The sequence below is a fragment of the Daucus carota genome, chromosome 4 (assembly GCF_001625215.2).
Source record: "Daucus carota subsp. sativus chromosome 4, DH1 v3.0, whole genome shotgun sequence".
Taxonomy (NCBI): Eukaryota; Viridiplantae; Streptophyta; class Magnoliopsida; order Apiales; family Apiaceae; genus Daucus; species Daucus carota.
Window position 1 is genome coordinate 45,807,085 of NC_030384.2, and position 16,024 is coordinate 45,823,108.

General features: G+C 33.3%; 2 protein-coding genes and 1 long non-coding RNA gene across 5 annotated transcripts; 1 reads left to right on the plus strand and 2 right to left on the minus strand.

Annotated features, from left to right (window-relative positions):
* The first annotated feature begins 848 nt into the window (after positions 1-848).
* Positions 849-3,911, plus strand: LOC108215796 (uncharacterized). Its single transcript, XM_017388368.2, has 3 exons — positions 849-1,699; positions 3,041-3,209; positions 3,315-3,911. The coding sequence occupies exons 1-3, from the start codon at positions 947-949 to the stop codon at positions 3,776-3,778; spliced, it is 1,386 nt and encodes a 461-aa protein (XP_017243857.1). The 5' UTR covers positions 849-946; the 3' UTR covers positions 3,779-3,911.
* Positions 3,912-5,580: 1,669 nt separating this feature from the next.
* LOC108218265 (auxin-responsive protein SAUR15) lies at positions 5,581-5,964 on the minus strand. Its single transcript, XM_017391169.2, has one exon. It carries the CDS (start codon positions 5,962-5,964, stop codon positions 5,581-5,583), a length of 384 nt encoding a protein of 127 aa, XP_017246658.1.
* A 3,358-nt stretch (positions 5,965-9,322) lies between these two features.
* LOC108216880 (uncharacterized) lies at positions 9,323-14,696 on the minus strand. Of its 3 annotated transcripts, XR_010291109.1 has the most exons (12): positions 14,415-14,696; positions 13,432-13,497; positions 13,277-13,334; positions 12,895-13,000; positions 12,473-12,752; positions 12,292-12,360; positions 12,106-12,178; positions 10,553-11,160; positions 10,275-10,388; positions 10,149-10,186; positions 9,984-10,041; positions 9,323-9,820 (listed from the first exon to the last, which is right to left on the minus strand). It is a non-coding gene; the product is annotated as an uncharacterized LOC108216880 (long non-coding RNA). The 3 variants fall into 3 exon arrangements; XR_010291110.1 differs by having other exon boundaries at positions 9,323-10,041; positions 12,473-12,572; XR_010291108.1 differs by having other exon boundaries at positions 9,323-10,041.
* Positions 14,697-16,024: the final 1,328 nt, after the last annotated feature.

Here is a 16,024-nt window from a genome sequence, read left to right on the forward strand (position 1 = left end):
TTTTTTGGCACGTTTTTTCACACTCATGTAAAGCATAGTTCTATAATATATTTTTACAATGAACTTAAACAACCATGGGGAGGGGGGAATATAATTTTAGACAACCTTTATATTTGTCAAGTCTCTACATGCGTAAGAAATCTATATGAAGATTATAAATCATTTATCACCATTTTGAACTGATATATTCTATTTTAACAATTTAAAATATTAATAACATATTATTTTAAAATTATATTAGCCAACTAACTAGTCAATACTACGAAAGCACGGTATCTCACAAATTCAACAAATTTTACATAATATCTTGCAAATCTAATTTAGCCAACGATTATAATCAACCTCATTCAAAATGCTCTTATGACTGGGCTATGGCCTATGTGGAGTGCAATTCCAGCCACGAAAACCTTAGACTAAAAATGTAGTTAAGATATTAAAAATAAAAAATATAATAAATGTCATGAAAACATCATACTAAAAATAAAAAAATATAGTAAATGTCGTGAAAACATCATACTAAAATCATTCTCATCTCTAATTTATAATTTTAGCCGTGAATGACTATATATGTCGAAACTATACATGATTGTAAGAGTTTTGTGTGAAAAGTCACACATCATTTATTACTATATTAAACTGATATATTATATTTATAATAATCAAAAATTTTAATAATATATTATTTTTAAATCATAACCAATTAATACACCAAAACACCGAGTCAAGTTTTTTTTCCCTTTTTTATAATATTAATAATTTAAATTTTTTCCTTTTTATATAATTATAGACACGTCATTTTTGGTGGTTGTCACAAGTGAGAGGTACTAGTAAACGTCATTGTTGCTTCTTGTCATAAGTTAAGATACTACTTACTGGTCGAAATCGCAATCCAATAATCACAAGTTTCTAATCCGCAACCGTGCAACTCTCTCAAACTAAACCCAACATGTCTGAACAACACAAGTCCCGCCCGGTCGGCGGCACAGAGTACAGCTGGTGCAAAGCAGTCCCCGGCGGCACCGGCATCACTGTCCTAGCCCTCCACTTAACAACCCCTCCCAACATCCCCTTTCTCCAAAATGCCCTCCGCAATCTCCAAATTTCCCACCCTAACCTCCGCTCCAAGCTCTCCTTCAACTCCACCACACACACCTTCTCACTCGCCACTCCCTCCACCCCTGACGTCACAATCCACGTCAGCGGTGAATCCTCCACGTCACAACTCATCAACGACTCATCCGAGTCATCACTCACTCCGTTCCAGCTCATCGTCGAGCACGAAATGAACAACAATGCCTGGATCAATCAGGATGGCTCAGTTCCCGAGAGCATTGATGTGGTGTTTGTTACTGTGTACAATTTAAGTGAATCGGAGTGGGCTGTGGTGCTGAGGATTCACACGGCGGCGTGCGATAGAACCGGGGCGTTGTCGTGTTTGAGAGAGATTTTGGGGATGATGAAGAGCGGTGAGGATAGCGGTGGATTTAAAGAAGAGTGGGAGGTTAGTTTGGGGATTGAAGATTGTGTTCCGGATGGGAAGGCTCATAAGCCGTTTTGGGCACGGGGTGTGAATATGCTTGGTTACTCTTTGAATTCTTTGAGATTGGCTCATTTGGATTTTGTGGATGCTGAGGTATCGAGATCGTCGCGGTTTGTGAGGTTGAAGATGAATTCGGATGATACTAGTCGGATTCTTTCTGTAAGTATTCTTATGTTTTAAGCTAATATATATGTTCAAATTTCACATGAGTTGATTGTGTATGTGTTTGTAATATGAGACTTATCCAGCTACATTGGTGTTTAAGGGCTTCACAAATTGGTTTTGTATTTGGACTTAATGTGTAGTTGTTGATAAATATCTCTTTTTACAAATTAAGGGTATTCGATGCAGTATATTGTACAGGAACCTTGGCAAATAAATTGTAATATTAGCTTTATAAAGATCTCTGAGGGATTGTGTTATTCCAGTTTGGTCTACTGAGAGCATAAAGAAGATTCTGGAATCTGGAGGTAGTGTTTAGAACTCGACTTATCACCCCTGTAAAAGGTATACTTGGCAATGATTTACGTTGCTCAACCAAAACATATGTTTTAGTGTCTTTCATGCCAAGGATCTTAGTGGAATAGTCAAATATGTTGAACATTGGCAGCAGGGGAGCTGTCTTTATTTTGGTTGGCGAGGAGCACACAACACTTGCTAATATTTATATGATGAGTTATTGTGACAAAAACTGAACAAAAATGATTTTATCTGAAATTAGGATTTTGCAAATTACAAACACTTTTATCCGCAATCTATTATATAGGATTCCTATTGTCAATAGTGAAAGTATTTATATTAATACTGACTACTGGGGTCAGATTTTCTTTTTTTTGCATCGTAAGAATCTCATATGTGGTGAAATTGAGTCAGGGTAGGACGAACAAACCAACAAGTCCTCGAGTTTAATGTTAAGAGGTTCCTAATGTAACAGATCAGGCTCTACTTCTCCTCCTTATTCACAACACAGTGTTCACAATTATTGACATACATGTTGAGTACTCAAGTGGGTTTTGTTAGTACTTTAGTGGGTTGAAATGCAAAACCACACGTAAGAAATTCAAGCACATGTCATTGTGTTGTCATTGTGTGCCTAAAACTGCTAGTAGGGTCATACATGATTGAAAGGATATTTTTTATTTAGTCATTTAGATATAGTTTATAGAACAGCAGGAAGAGCAATTTATTCAAAGTGATGTTATAGGCTGAACTAAATGTTGTAATTTTTTTGTGACAAAAAAAAATGTTGTAAATTTTTGGCTAAATGTCTCTTTCAAGCTGATTATCTTACTAGTACTATATTGTAATTTTGATAGAAATTCGAGAGGCTGAACTAAATGTTGTATATTTTCTACAAAGTCTCTAGGGAGCTGATTCTATTACTAAATGTAAATTTTAAAGAATTTTGAGTAGATGAATCATGGCAGAACTTTTCATATCATATTCTGGTTTGGAATCCTAAAATCCACTCAGTCCTTATTCAGAACTTGCGTATTTTAGGGCTGCGAATCAAGAGGGATAAAACTATGTGGGCTCTTGGAGGCTGCCGGATTAATTGCAGCTCGTTCCTCGAAAAACCTTCCTGAAGGACAATGGGAGAAGTACTCAGTTGCAACACTTACTGACTGTCGTTCTCTTCTTGACCCAGTACTTACTCCTGGTCATGTGGGTAAGTCTGTAGTTGGCTATGAATCATGGTTGTTGGTATTTTTGTGCCTGTGTTGAAGGAGAGAGTTTACGGAGCAAAATGACCCTAACATTAATACTTGTGCAGGTTTCTACCATTCTGCCATCATAAATTCACACGACATACAGGGAGGTGAAAATCTGTGGGAGCTTGCTAATAGAACTTACATGGCTTTCGCTAATGCTAAGAAAAACAACAAACATTTTTCAGACGTGGCTGATCTAAATTTTCTCATGTGCAAGGCCATTGACAACCCTGGTCTGACACCGTCAGCGGCTCTAAGAACTTCACTTATCTCAGTGTTCGAGGACCCTGTCATTGAACATACTAGCCATTTACGTCAAGAAATTGGGTTGGAAGACTATGTGGGGTGCGCCTCAATTCATGGTGTAGGCCCTTCTATAGCTCTATTTGATACAATAAGGGACGGGGAACTGGACTGTGCTTGTGTTTATCCGTCCCCCTTGCATTCGAGGAAGCAAATGGAAGATTTAATTAGTGAAATGAAGCGCATTCTTTTGGATGGTTGCAAGGAAGAGGAGGAAGCTTAGCTTTATACTGTGAGACAACTACATGTGTTTAGCTATAAAACAGTTCTATATGCAAGGGCTTCTGTAGTCCTGCCCAATGCCCATTCTTGAAAATCAATATTATTAGCAAGACAGAAATCATTACTGGCTTAAATTTCTTCTGGGTTGCCGATTTGTAGTTGCTCAAGCCTCAAAGTGTTGGGCTCGTCTAGGTCAAGCAAACACGAACAACTGTCATTTTTTAAGCAAATAACTTGGCTTCTAAACTTGTTTTCACTCTCTGTTAGTTGGTGATGGTTACATTAAGGACTAATAAAATTTTCTCAATAGCTTCTCTATATAAATCTGTACAATGACCTATATTTTTATATGAAGAATAGCAGGCCCTCAGGTACAATTACTACTACGTTTGAATTTATTACGTAATTTAAAAAATTCTGAAATTAGAGAAAAAAGCAACATTATTTTAGATTTTTTTATACAAAACTTCAAATATATAATTAATATTTTCCTGTCTTTTAGATTCTTTTGTATTAAAACTTGAAAGAGATTGTTTGTCAGGGTTGCTTAAAGTTTTTACGACTTTAAACTCAAAAATGTATGTTTATATAATAAGTGTGAAACTCAGTCAGAAATAAGTACAAACCGACTTAAAACGAGAAGTTAGTTGACTTAATTTTGTCAAACTTTTTTTTAAATAAAAATTATGCATAAATCATTTTTATTTTTCTTATATTATTAATAACTTATAAGTCATTAATAAATTAAAATCACCAGAATAGACATTTTAAACTCCCAACCCTCACAATTTTAAACTCACTCAAACTTTAAAAATTAAATGACTTGTATAACATACCACTAAGTATAGCTCTAAAATTTAAATGACTTGTATAAACATACCATGAAGTATACTCATTTGAGATACTCTTGCAGCTAGCAAAACAAAATGTTTATTCAGATACAAAGTAGATAAACTATAGCTGTGATTAGTTCGGATACTGTATATGATTGATTCCTTCAGAAAAAATACAAGATTTTCTTCGTGGCGCATAAATTTTTAAAGGCGGTAGAGCAGAATTTGGTTGACCTGCGCAAACGGAAGAGTGTTTGTGCTGCAACTACCCTGAGAAAAGTAAAGAAATTTAAAGGCGCCTGCAGGCTGCAGCGCATAAGAAATATTTATCAAGTGCATCATGTTCATGTATGTGTGCCTACCACGATCTGAAAGCTTTTTTTAAGGCATATACGCTGAGCTAGGACACCGCACCATGTCAGCAAGTCGCTTATGCTTAAAAAACTCCAACTGTGACCGAGTTGAGTCAAGGCAATGTCTATCAGAAATACAAGAGGAAGTTCCTTGAGGAATATAGAGCAAGCTACTTAACTTAAAATTGTACCTGAAGTTTAGTATTGCACACTTGCTATTATATTACTACTTTATTCTTAGTTTGTTGGTTGAGTAGTTGTAAATTGTAATGTAACTGTGATATGCTCTATATTTGTTACTACTAAGCTAGGAGGATTTTACAAGGCAGAAGAGGTTAAACATGTGTTGTGTTTTAACTGCATTCTTGTTCTGATTGAATCTAGTAAGAGAACAATGAGCTTAACAATATAGTATCATATTGAAGCCGTCTATACAGAGAACAAAAACAAACAATGAAAGTATGTATCATCTGTTTGTTTTACAAGATTTACATATTATGGTACTAAGATACCAGAGTACATGTCAACAGACATTCCGACATTGCTTCATCCTAAACAAATGTACCTTACATATCATCTTTCAGAATACGTGGTGGGGATTGCAACTATCTATCTACCTATGAAAGGAACTCCTCAACCAAGTTTCCGAAATCAAAATTTCCATTGCAACATTCCACTGCACTTATCACTTCTTGAAATGCAGCGACACTACAAGGAACCACCAATCCACTCATCTGCTTGAAACCAAACTCTTTGTACGCCTTTTCTAGCAGCATCTTGAATAAAGGGTGAGACAGGTACCCCGTGGGAACGACGAACCTCTTCCTGTCCTCTCCCACATACACAGCCAAAAAGCCGGTAGGGGTGGAGTACTGATCATCTTCGTGATCACCACTGTCTTTTAGCAGAGAATGACGTTGCGACTGTTCAGAATCAACCTTCTTCATAGACTGAACCTTCTTGGCTAGCTTCTTAACCGCATAAAACTTCTTCCCCAACATTCTTTTTGTTTGTTGGGGACAGAGATAATATTCCTAGACTATTGTCTTTTGCATTTAGGGAAAGGATGCATGTAGGAGGGACTACTTATTAGTAGGGAATGTCTTCAAGGCAGACTTCTGACTTTTTTATATAAATAAGAAAAAAATCCAAGCCTTGAGATTTGTCTGTCTTAAATTATAATTTTAACGTAATATAAAAATTAGCTGCTCTCACATCTTGATTTATTGCATTCACCTAATTTGACGTGTTAACATCTGTGAAGAAGAAATCAATCATATAAAATTGCACAAATCAACACTTAACCTATTATATGCAGGTACAATTGTACATAATGTGAGTACACAGTGCAGGCCAAAATCCAACCTTATATAGTTGTAGTTGGTTTAAGATTCCCTGTCATCCGTAGCTTATGATCGATAATTATTCATATTAAAATCAACGTTTAGGGATATTTATGAGAATTACATGAATATAAAGCAAGGTCTGCCTATTTTTCATGTCAATGAAACAAGTCGTCAGAAACAACATCAATAACAATTTTACTGGATCTTTTCCTTTAGCCTGTAATAAGAGTGCCGAGTGCGAGGTTTAATACTCAGGTTTGTGATATACAATTTCTGCAACTGCAAGTCTGCAATCGATTATTAGAAATAGTTATAAATATAAAGCTAACGAATGTCTACAGATTAGAGTTCGCATGAAAATTTTGTAATATATTAATGTAATGGTTCTTCAAGCGGCCGAGTTTAAGTTATGAATAAGAGTCGCCGTGTAAAGTGTAAACTGAATGATATATATAAAAAAACTATCTCAGTCAGAATTAAGGTGGGAATCCAGAATGATCGATGACGACGAAGTGGTGCAGGACTAGAGGTGGCAAAATATGGTTTTGGTTTGGTTTTGGTTCTTATAAAATGGATTTGGTTGGGATAGATGAACCAAAACCATTTCCAAACCATATATTAATAAATGTGGTTATGGTTTTAGTTTGAATTATGGGTAACTAGTTTAGCAAGTAAAAATAAGTTTTATATAATGAACAAAAGTTAATACACTAAAATCACAATATAATGAATACTAAATATAACAAAAGTTTGTGTGAGTGTGTGAGTTGATGGAGTGGTTTAAGCTCTTGGCTTCTCCAAGTAAGATCATGAGTTCAAATCATGGGATGTGCATGTGTGATAATTAGCATAAAGAAAGAAAAGAAAAGGAACATAATAGTGTGTGTGGAGAGTTATAAAAAATCTTAAAAATGAGACCAAATGTGGTTAGAACCATATTTTGTGAGAAATGTGAGACTAAAAACCAAACCAAATCCATTTTTCTAAATGTGATTTTAAATGGATCCAAGTTCACAATCTTGGTTTGGTTTGGATTGGTTTAATGGTTTTGCATCCATATTGCCACCTCTATGCAGGACTAATAGTTGTGGGGGACATGAAGACACTAGTTGGTAGGCATCCCAAGCTTATAACCAAAATTAGTCAAACAGATGAAAGGCACACGAGAGCGAACCTGTGTCGCATTTTAAAAGTATTTTATTACCTATGTCGTATGATTTCCTCTTAAAAGATAATAAAAATCTACGTCGTATGATTTTCAAAGTAAAAACAGATTACATTTTGTAAACTTAACTATATAAAAAGGAGTAGATCAGTACCATAGTTTTGTCGAGGTGAAAATAACTTCTCTTTTTTTTTTAAATTCTAACTGTCATCGAGCTTGATTTTGATTGTTACTGCTTTGTTAGTGACTAGCGAGGGATTGAAGCTGCAATATAGTTGAAATGCGGAAACCTCGATCCTCATGAGTCATGTCTATAATCTATATGCTGGCCAACAGGCCAACAAATGGGACATGGGCAGTTGGCCATTTGTGGTGTGCTCTGGTCTTTGGAAAGAATATAATTGTGGTCAACACTCGAGGATGTTATGGATTTGACCTCGAGTATAGCGACGGTTCGCAGTCAAATGTTTCAGCTCCAAAGCCTCTTGCCGTTCAGATTTATGGTTTGGTTTGTGGAACGTGGTTACCGGTTACATCTAGAAATTGGAAATTTGTCATCAACCAGATTCACGATTTATTAGATATTAACTGAATTTTCTTTGAAAAATTGATTTTTTTTATCAAATCACAGTTAATCAAAAACTTTTAAATAAATCAAATATGTTTAGAATACTGATACACATGGATTGATTATCTCTCATCAGTTGACTGAACAGTTCTCTTCTGTTGTGCTAATAATTAATAACGAGCCAGATAGCCAGGATCCTCCTCCAATGGTCCTAGATGGCTCGGCAACAAGGTAACCAGCTTCAAAATCCTCTGCAAATCTGCCGAGCTTCTTTCTCTCGCTGCTTGTATACTTTGTTAGAGCATCTCCAACCATCTAAAACCCTTGGCTAAAAGTTGAGTTGGCATACCTAAAATAAAAAAATTTAGCCAACAGTTCCAAAAACTCAACTCCAACCATGCTCACCTGTTACCTATAAATTTAGCCAACCTCTTATGGATGACTAAATTTGTCGAACCTCTACAGGTCTGTAAGAAAATCTGTAGGAAGATTGTACATCATTTATTACCATATTGAACTGATATATTCTATTTTAACAATTTAAAATATTTATAACATACTATTTTTAAACTAGGTATTTTTGCCCGCGCTTCGCGTGCTGTGCATCTATTAAAATTTTGTTTTTTTTTATTCATATTTTTTATATTGTTTTGTTGTTTTGTTGTTATGGTTATATTTTTACTTAATCAATTATTTTTACTTATATTTTTACTTAATCAAATATTTTATTTAATCAATTATAAATTTTCTATTACTTAAATTTATTTTATTTATAAATGACACGGGTCAAATTAAATTATTAAATTACTATTTTATTATTAATATGAATAAATATTATATACGTCATCAAAATATTATTTTATTAAAAATAATAATTATTTTCATGTGAAACATTGAAAAAAGAAATTAATTCTTATAAAATTCTATTAAGCATAATTTATTCATCTACATGTCTATTCAAAGAAAAGCTCAAACATTCTACCATCCTTGAAAATCACTTTTTTGGACTGAATAAAATCACAATATACAATTAATAAAATTAATAGAAATATTCTCTTAAATGATGATATCAAATAAATTACAAACTCCCTGACCAAAAAAAAATAAATTACAAACTCAATTTTATTTTAAATGAAATAATATAGCTATCTTTCTCCATGTCTCCATCTATTTTTCTCTTTTGCTAAGTGGCAGTAGCTACTTTATATTTAGTCATTCAGGCTCTTTTACTGTCATCAAATCAAGCTATTGCTGATGCAGGCACTCAAGATTCTCCGAGATAATAATAAAATTCTGATAGCTTACCCAGAAAAAAGTCATTGACATTCATATCAATGGTGTAGGTCTGGACCAAGCAGAACCCATTCATCCATATGAATTTCTGTAATTAGAAGATTTTCTGTCTTTGTTGGTTCCATTAGGCAATCACCTTCATGCATTAGTAAGATGCACCATATAATCAGATAACATTAACACACGTAACAGAATGTCTTCGTGCAAAGCTAATCTAGGAATACCGAGGTCAAAAAACTAATATCTACTCCAAGCAATCTTGTATAGCTCAACCCCAGAGGAATTACATGACCATCATTGTGGTATTACTTCTGTCTTCTTTTTTCTCAACAACATCCCCGACCACATCCAGGTTTTGTGTTGATGTTGCTAGTATAACCAAGTGGCCTGCCATTCCTTGGAGCTGCAAAAGTATTTTTGCCCTTCATCTGCACCTCTTTCCCTCTGAACCCTTAATCAGAATGAGGACCTTGTGCGACCGAAACCTGACGTGGTCAAAGTAAAGTACTACAGAATACATGTGACTTTGTCCAGAACAAACGTTGTATAAAGCTTGTAGGATAATGTTCAAGTTAAAATTCTATATTGGAATGGTTATTTGCACCATAAAAAAAAAGAAATTGATGAGTTGGGAGTATAAGACGATACCTACTTGTGCATCTGCCTGCAGAATGAAATCTTGTTGACCGAATTACTCAGAATATAGCTACCTGTGCTTAATCAGAATGAACAAAACTATAATTTTTATTTAAAGAGATATTGTGTAATAATCAATCGAAACAATAGTAACCGATCATGAGGAGAGGAGAATACCTACCTGTGGACGACAATAAAATTCAAGAATTAGAAATCTGGAGAAGAGAAGATTATTATCAGTTTCAAATTGATTTGAAATCTGGAGAAGAGAAGATTATTATCAGTTTCAAGTATATTTATTACCTCCTTTTATCAAGGTTTGATGTTTAGATACAGGTAGAGAATCCTCGGCAAACCTCTGCGCATACAACTGCTCTATTCCCGGACCTCTTCCTCTACGTCTGGCAGTTGTGCTTGCTGTAATACATGTCGGAATTACCAAAGCTGATATATATTTGCGTTCAAAAACTACATTAAAATGTTTTACATATTAAACAAAAGCCTGACCATCTGAATTTCCACGTGCTACATTAAAGTCTTTCATATCAATACAAATTAGGACGTGAATGTAAATTGCTTACATTGCGAGATGTGAAATAGTAAATCCTTGTTTTGAGCTTCCAGAAGTTAATTATGCCTAGACCTCTGCCTCTTCACTTTTGAACTGATAAGTGTAAATTTAAGACGAAAAATTCACATTAAATTTTTCCTGTAAATTGAATAGTAGAATGAAATATGAGATGATACCTGAGTTTATTGTGTTTTCATGTCTAGTTTCGAAATCAGAAGCATTTGATTGGAGACTATTGATAGCAACAAATCTAAAATCTAATGATAACAACAAATTCCTAAATTATGAGAAACTGAATCACTTAAAGATTATTGTAACAAAGGAAATTAAATTGGATTTTAATTGGAGAAAAATTGCTAAAATATGAATCATGACAAATTGGAATCCTTGTATACCTGCTGGTTTTTTCCGGTTATTATTGCTGGTTAGTAGCCATGAAACTTCAAGTATTTCTGTAGTATCCTCACATTGTTTGTTTGGCCACAAAGAAATTAAATAACATAAATTTCAATAATAACAAAATTGCTAAAATATGAATCATGACAAACCGGAATCCTTATATGCCTGCTGGTTTTTTTCGGTTACTACTGCTGGTTAGCCATGAAACTTCAAGTATTCCTGTAGTATCCTCACCATTGTTTGTTTGGCCACAAAGAAATTAAAGAACATAAATTTCAATAATAATAAACCTTGAACAATATTAACTCTTTACAAATTATATTTCACTACATTATATAAAAGATTATATACACAATTAGCTAAAACTATATTGTAGGGATATGAAATTGTTCCCATATCAGGTGCAGGAACATCTGTCACCAATCAGATCATGTATCTACTGCATAAAAACTATGCTAATTCATTCTAGCTCAAAAATACTCCCTCTTTTAGCACCACCGTAAGGCACTACTCTTTTCCAAGTCATTAGTATGCTGACGCATTCACCTCGTCAGGATCAACCAACAAACATCTGTCAGTCCAGTTATTTTTGGCCATTTACGACCCAAATAGATTTTAATTTCGATATGATCCTTAAATTTATACTACAAACCATTTATACTTTTTAATGTTGAAAGCAAGAACCTTATACCATTGAATAGAGCATGCTAAAAGAGAGAACAAATATAAGACTAAGCAGAGGCTGGTAACGACCTACATTACTCAACCAAATAGAATGCAACAAACTAAACACTTATAGTTTACACATGTATGAGCCCAACTCTCCTCGATGATTATTAAATTACCTTCGAAAGTTTAATCATTATAGGGCATGGAAACATGCATGAGTTAAAGAAAGAACTAATCCTGACATAACATAACAACAACACATTTCATTTGTTAGATTAGCCAGGAAGGACTATACTTTGTTTCTGGAAGATAATATTAACATTTATACCACATGCTTTTCTCTTGGAACCTGATCAACCATGCAACAACAAAGCAATATCCCAAACAATATTCCCAAGAAATATCATAGAGTAATAAAATATTTTATCAAATTAGCTACAGAAAATAACTAATGTTTAAAATTCACAGAATTATCACCCATTTCAATTTTCTTACCATTTAATTTTGTGTCCATTAGTGACATAGTTTGATCCTTGGCATTGTGATCAACGACAATAAGAGAAGTTCGCTGTGAACAATGAATGGCAGAGGATCACAAGTAGAAATTCATGGCCTGCTTGTAACTATTAAATTTAAAAGTCACCAATATATAGTGTTTTTTTTTATGTTAATAGTACTAACCATTTGAAGGCAGTGAAATCAAGTTTTGAGAAGGAGTATGGACTATGTTAGCAATTTCAGATGTATGGTCTATAGACGGAAAAAGATAGTAAATGGTGTAGCCTTTAACATCAAAAAGAAGATTAGCGTCTATTTGTTGAACAAAAGCATGCCGCAATTTAGAACTCTGTGCAATGTTCACCTCCTCGATTAGCAGATGTGCAGTTACCACCTAAATTTGTTTTGCAAATGCTAAATCCTGAACTCGTCACTTATATGTCGGGCCTCCAAAGTCGGGGAACCTGTTAGTTTGCACACCAAAATAGGATCAATTTGACAGTTTAAAATTTTAGCCTTTAAAGAAGTATAAAATCACACACACACACACACACAACATCCATTCCAGGCTTCTGTCCAAATTGAAGGTTTATAGGGTCTTTTGGGAAGAATTCACCTTGGTAGACTCCATTACATGTATTAATCTGCAGCACTTACACAACTTGGTCACTAATGATCTTGCTTTTAAAGTGAGAAATAAGTTATATAACTTTAGAATAAAACATGAGGACATTTCAACAATGACGATAACAAATAATGAAGAATTAATGAGCTTTGAACTCAAACCTGAGAGAGCATGATAGGGCCTCCTTGAGACTCTTTGTAACCTTGAATGGCTCATTGTATGTCCTCAAGCTAATGCCCAGAAGTATGTCAAGCCAAATAGGAAACCCTATGAACACATTACACAAAACACACATTATAAATTAGTGTATAAATGAAATTTAAAAGAATAATTCACTAACTACACAATAATCAATAGAAGTTTTATGACACATTAACGAACAAAATCTCAAAATGATCATTCATATTTTTAAAAAAGTACAGGACACTAAGCAAAACTAATTAGTACCAAACATTAAAAGTTTGAGCAAAATCAAATATACCAGTAACAAAATAATAGTGTAAGCAATGTGGTTCCATAACATAAAAATATTAAATTACCAACCTTGATATGCCACAATCCTGGTTGATTTTTGTTTACTCCTAACAAACACTTTATGCCTCTGATTTATAGTAATAATAAATTAGAAATCATACATGACAAACTATAACAAAATCAAAATAAATTTAATCCAGAAGAAATAAAAGACAAACACAAACCACTATTTTTTTTCCAAGCTTCCACCATCAAAATCATAGCCCCTCTCACTACTTTCACCTACAACACTTACAATCCACAATAATAAAAAATATAATTAAACTTTTAGGTTATGGTTTGAGAAATCTATAGATTTCAAGATTTGAGCTGCAAATGCATATGTTCCAAGAATGTTTTGTTTTATATTTTTATTAAAGAAGAAGATGCTACCACCACTAAGCTCAGATATCCATTTCAATTCAAAACAGAAATGGTTAAAAAAATTTCAAAAAAAATACACTAATATTGAAACATACTAACATGCTCAACTCTTTCTTTAACGTTCTGTAAGCAGAGCATCAGAATTAGATGAAGGCACATATCAGCTTTTTTATTCTGATAAAAAAATGATACATATGTTCTGGTGCTAACCTGATGCATATGTTTCCAAGAAAGAAATGGTGACAACTTATGATTAATACCAAAAACTTGTACATGACATTGGTAAAAACACAACAAATAAAGAGTTAATAGTCACTCTATTGATAACACTTGACAACCATTCTGTTATGCAAAAATGCATATACACCATTGCCAGACTTTTTCCTTGGCTCACCTAATACATACATATACTTAAAGAGTTAATAGTCACTCTATTGATAACCATATAACACTGTATTATGAATTAAGCCAACTATAATGTGCCAAGTGAGAAGTATTACCATCAATAATTTCAGTTTTGAGATGAATTCCAAGTACGTTTACGGGTCCAGTAAAAGATCAACTAAAATACTTGCAAACAAAAATAATAGTATTAGAGAACCATAAAGACAGACATGTTTTAGTTCCTGGATTTTGCAAGAGTGGACGGTATAATCATTTGGGCAACTGCATCAGCACATCACTAATGTGTCCAATCAAATTAAAGAAAATAATTAAACTTACACAATTAAATTTTCAAAAAAGAAATAGCAAAACCTATAAAAACACAATTGTTCATCCTTACCCAAGTTAAGGTAGCAAAGTGAAGCCAAGACTTGTAATTCGATATGTATCAACAGCGATCTCCGGAACCTCATTACTCAAACTCCCGACCATCACTTATTTGATCAGACTCTGGAGAATTATCCCCAGCCTCTCCGCCGCACTGATTTAAAAGAGTGAAACCTTTAATTGAGTTGGAACTGCTAGACCCAGGTAAAAGCAGCTTCGCTTCTATTCTGTATGAATGATCATCACCAAGGGACAACACGGATAGAATCTTGAAATACGGTAATAGTGAAGGAAAGAAAATTATACAGAGCGAGAGTAGTAGTGGAAGGGGATAGACAAATATACAAATATATGAAATCAATTAAATGAATCAAAATGAAAAAAGTAATAAATCAAAATAGCTAATTAACAAATTTAATGGTGTACTAATATATATATTTTTTATGTAATCTTGTGAAAATATTTTAACTATATCTTAATTTTAAATATTTTAAGAAAAGACGATTAGCAGTTTAAGAGGTATATCAGCTTTTCAATTTTTAAATTTTGAATGCAATATCGTACAAAAAATCTTCTATAGTGCTTAGGAAGTCTTTCCATGTTTAATTTGAAAAAGATAGGAAGTTGATAATATATATATATATCGAATTTTGAGTACAATATCATACAATAAAATCTTCAGAATGTTTAGGAAGTCTTTCCATATTTAATCTGAGAAAATAGGAAGTGAGTAATTATACAAATATATACATACGCACACATGGATTTCCATACATGACATGCTTGTATATGTAAACCTTACGTGTTTAGTAACTCAATCAGTAATATGAATTAAAGTAGGCCAATATATTTAATACATTACTTTTTTTATGTCATCTTGTGAAAATATTTTAGCTATATTTTAATTTTAAATATTTTAAGAAAATGTCATTAGAAATTTTAGAGGCAGCTTTTCAATTTTTGAATTTTGAATGTAATATCGTAAAAAAAATCTTCTAGAATACTTAGAAAGTCTTTCCATGTGTAATTCGAAAGAGATAAGAAGTAACTAATTAATATATTGAATTTTGAATTTTAAATTTAGTGAATCATAATACAATGAATGCATATCAATATTCGGATTTATTACATTTTCAAATGCTAGCACTGATTATGGGATTGATTGAGCAAGTGTAATATATAATAAAATCTACTATTTAAAAATTTCCATACGTAACACACTTTTATATGTAAAGTGTATCCCAAGCATTAATACGAATTAAATAAGTAGAACAATATAAGCTTTTTAAATTATGAAGAGCACACTTTTAATACCTCCAAATTAGTAATCTACAATTAATAATTAATATATATAATTACAAATGGGTTAACGGGTCGGAGCAGGCAAATCAAAAAGAAAATGACCGAAGTACCCTTATTTTGTATGGGAAAACCAAACTCTTCACTAGCACCCATTAAGAATATATAGATTATAGCCAACCAATATAGCCAGTACCATTGAAGCAAAATGTCTTACAGGTTCAGCAAATTTTACATAATGTCTTACAGGTCCAATTTAGCCAACGATTATAGCCAACGCGGTTGGAGATGCTCTTATGGATATTTTATTACATTCTTTGTTCT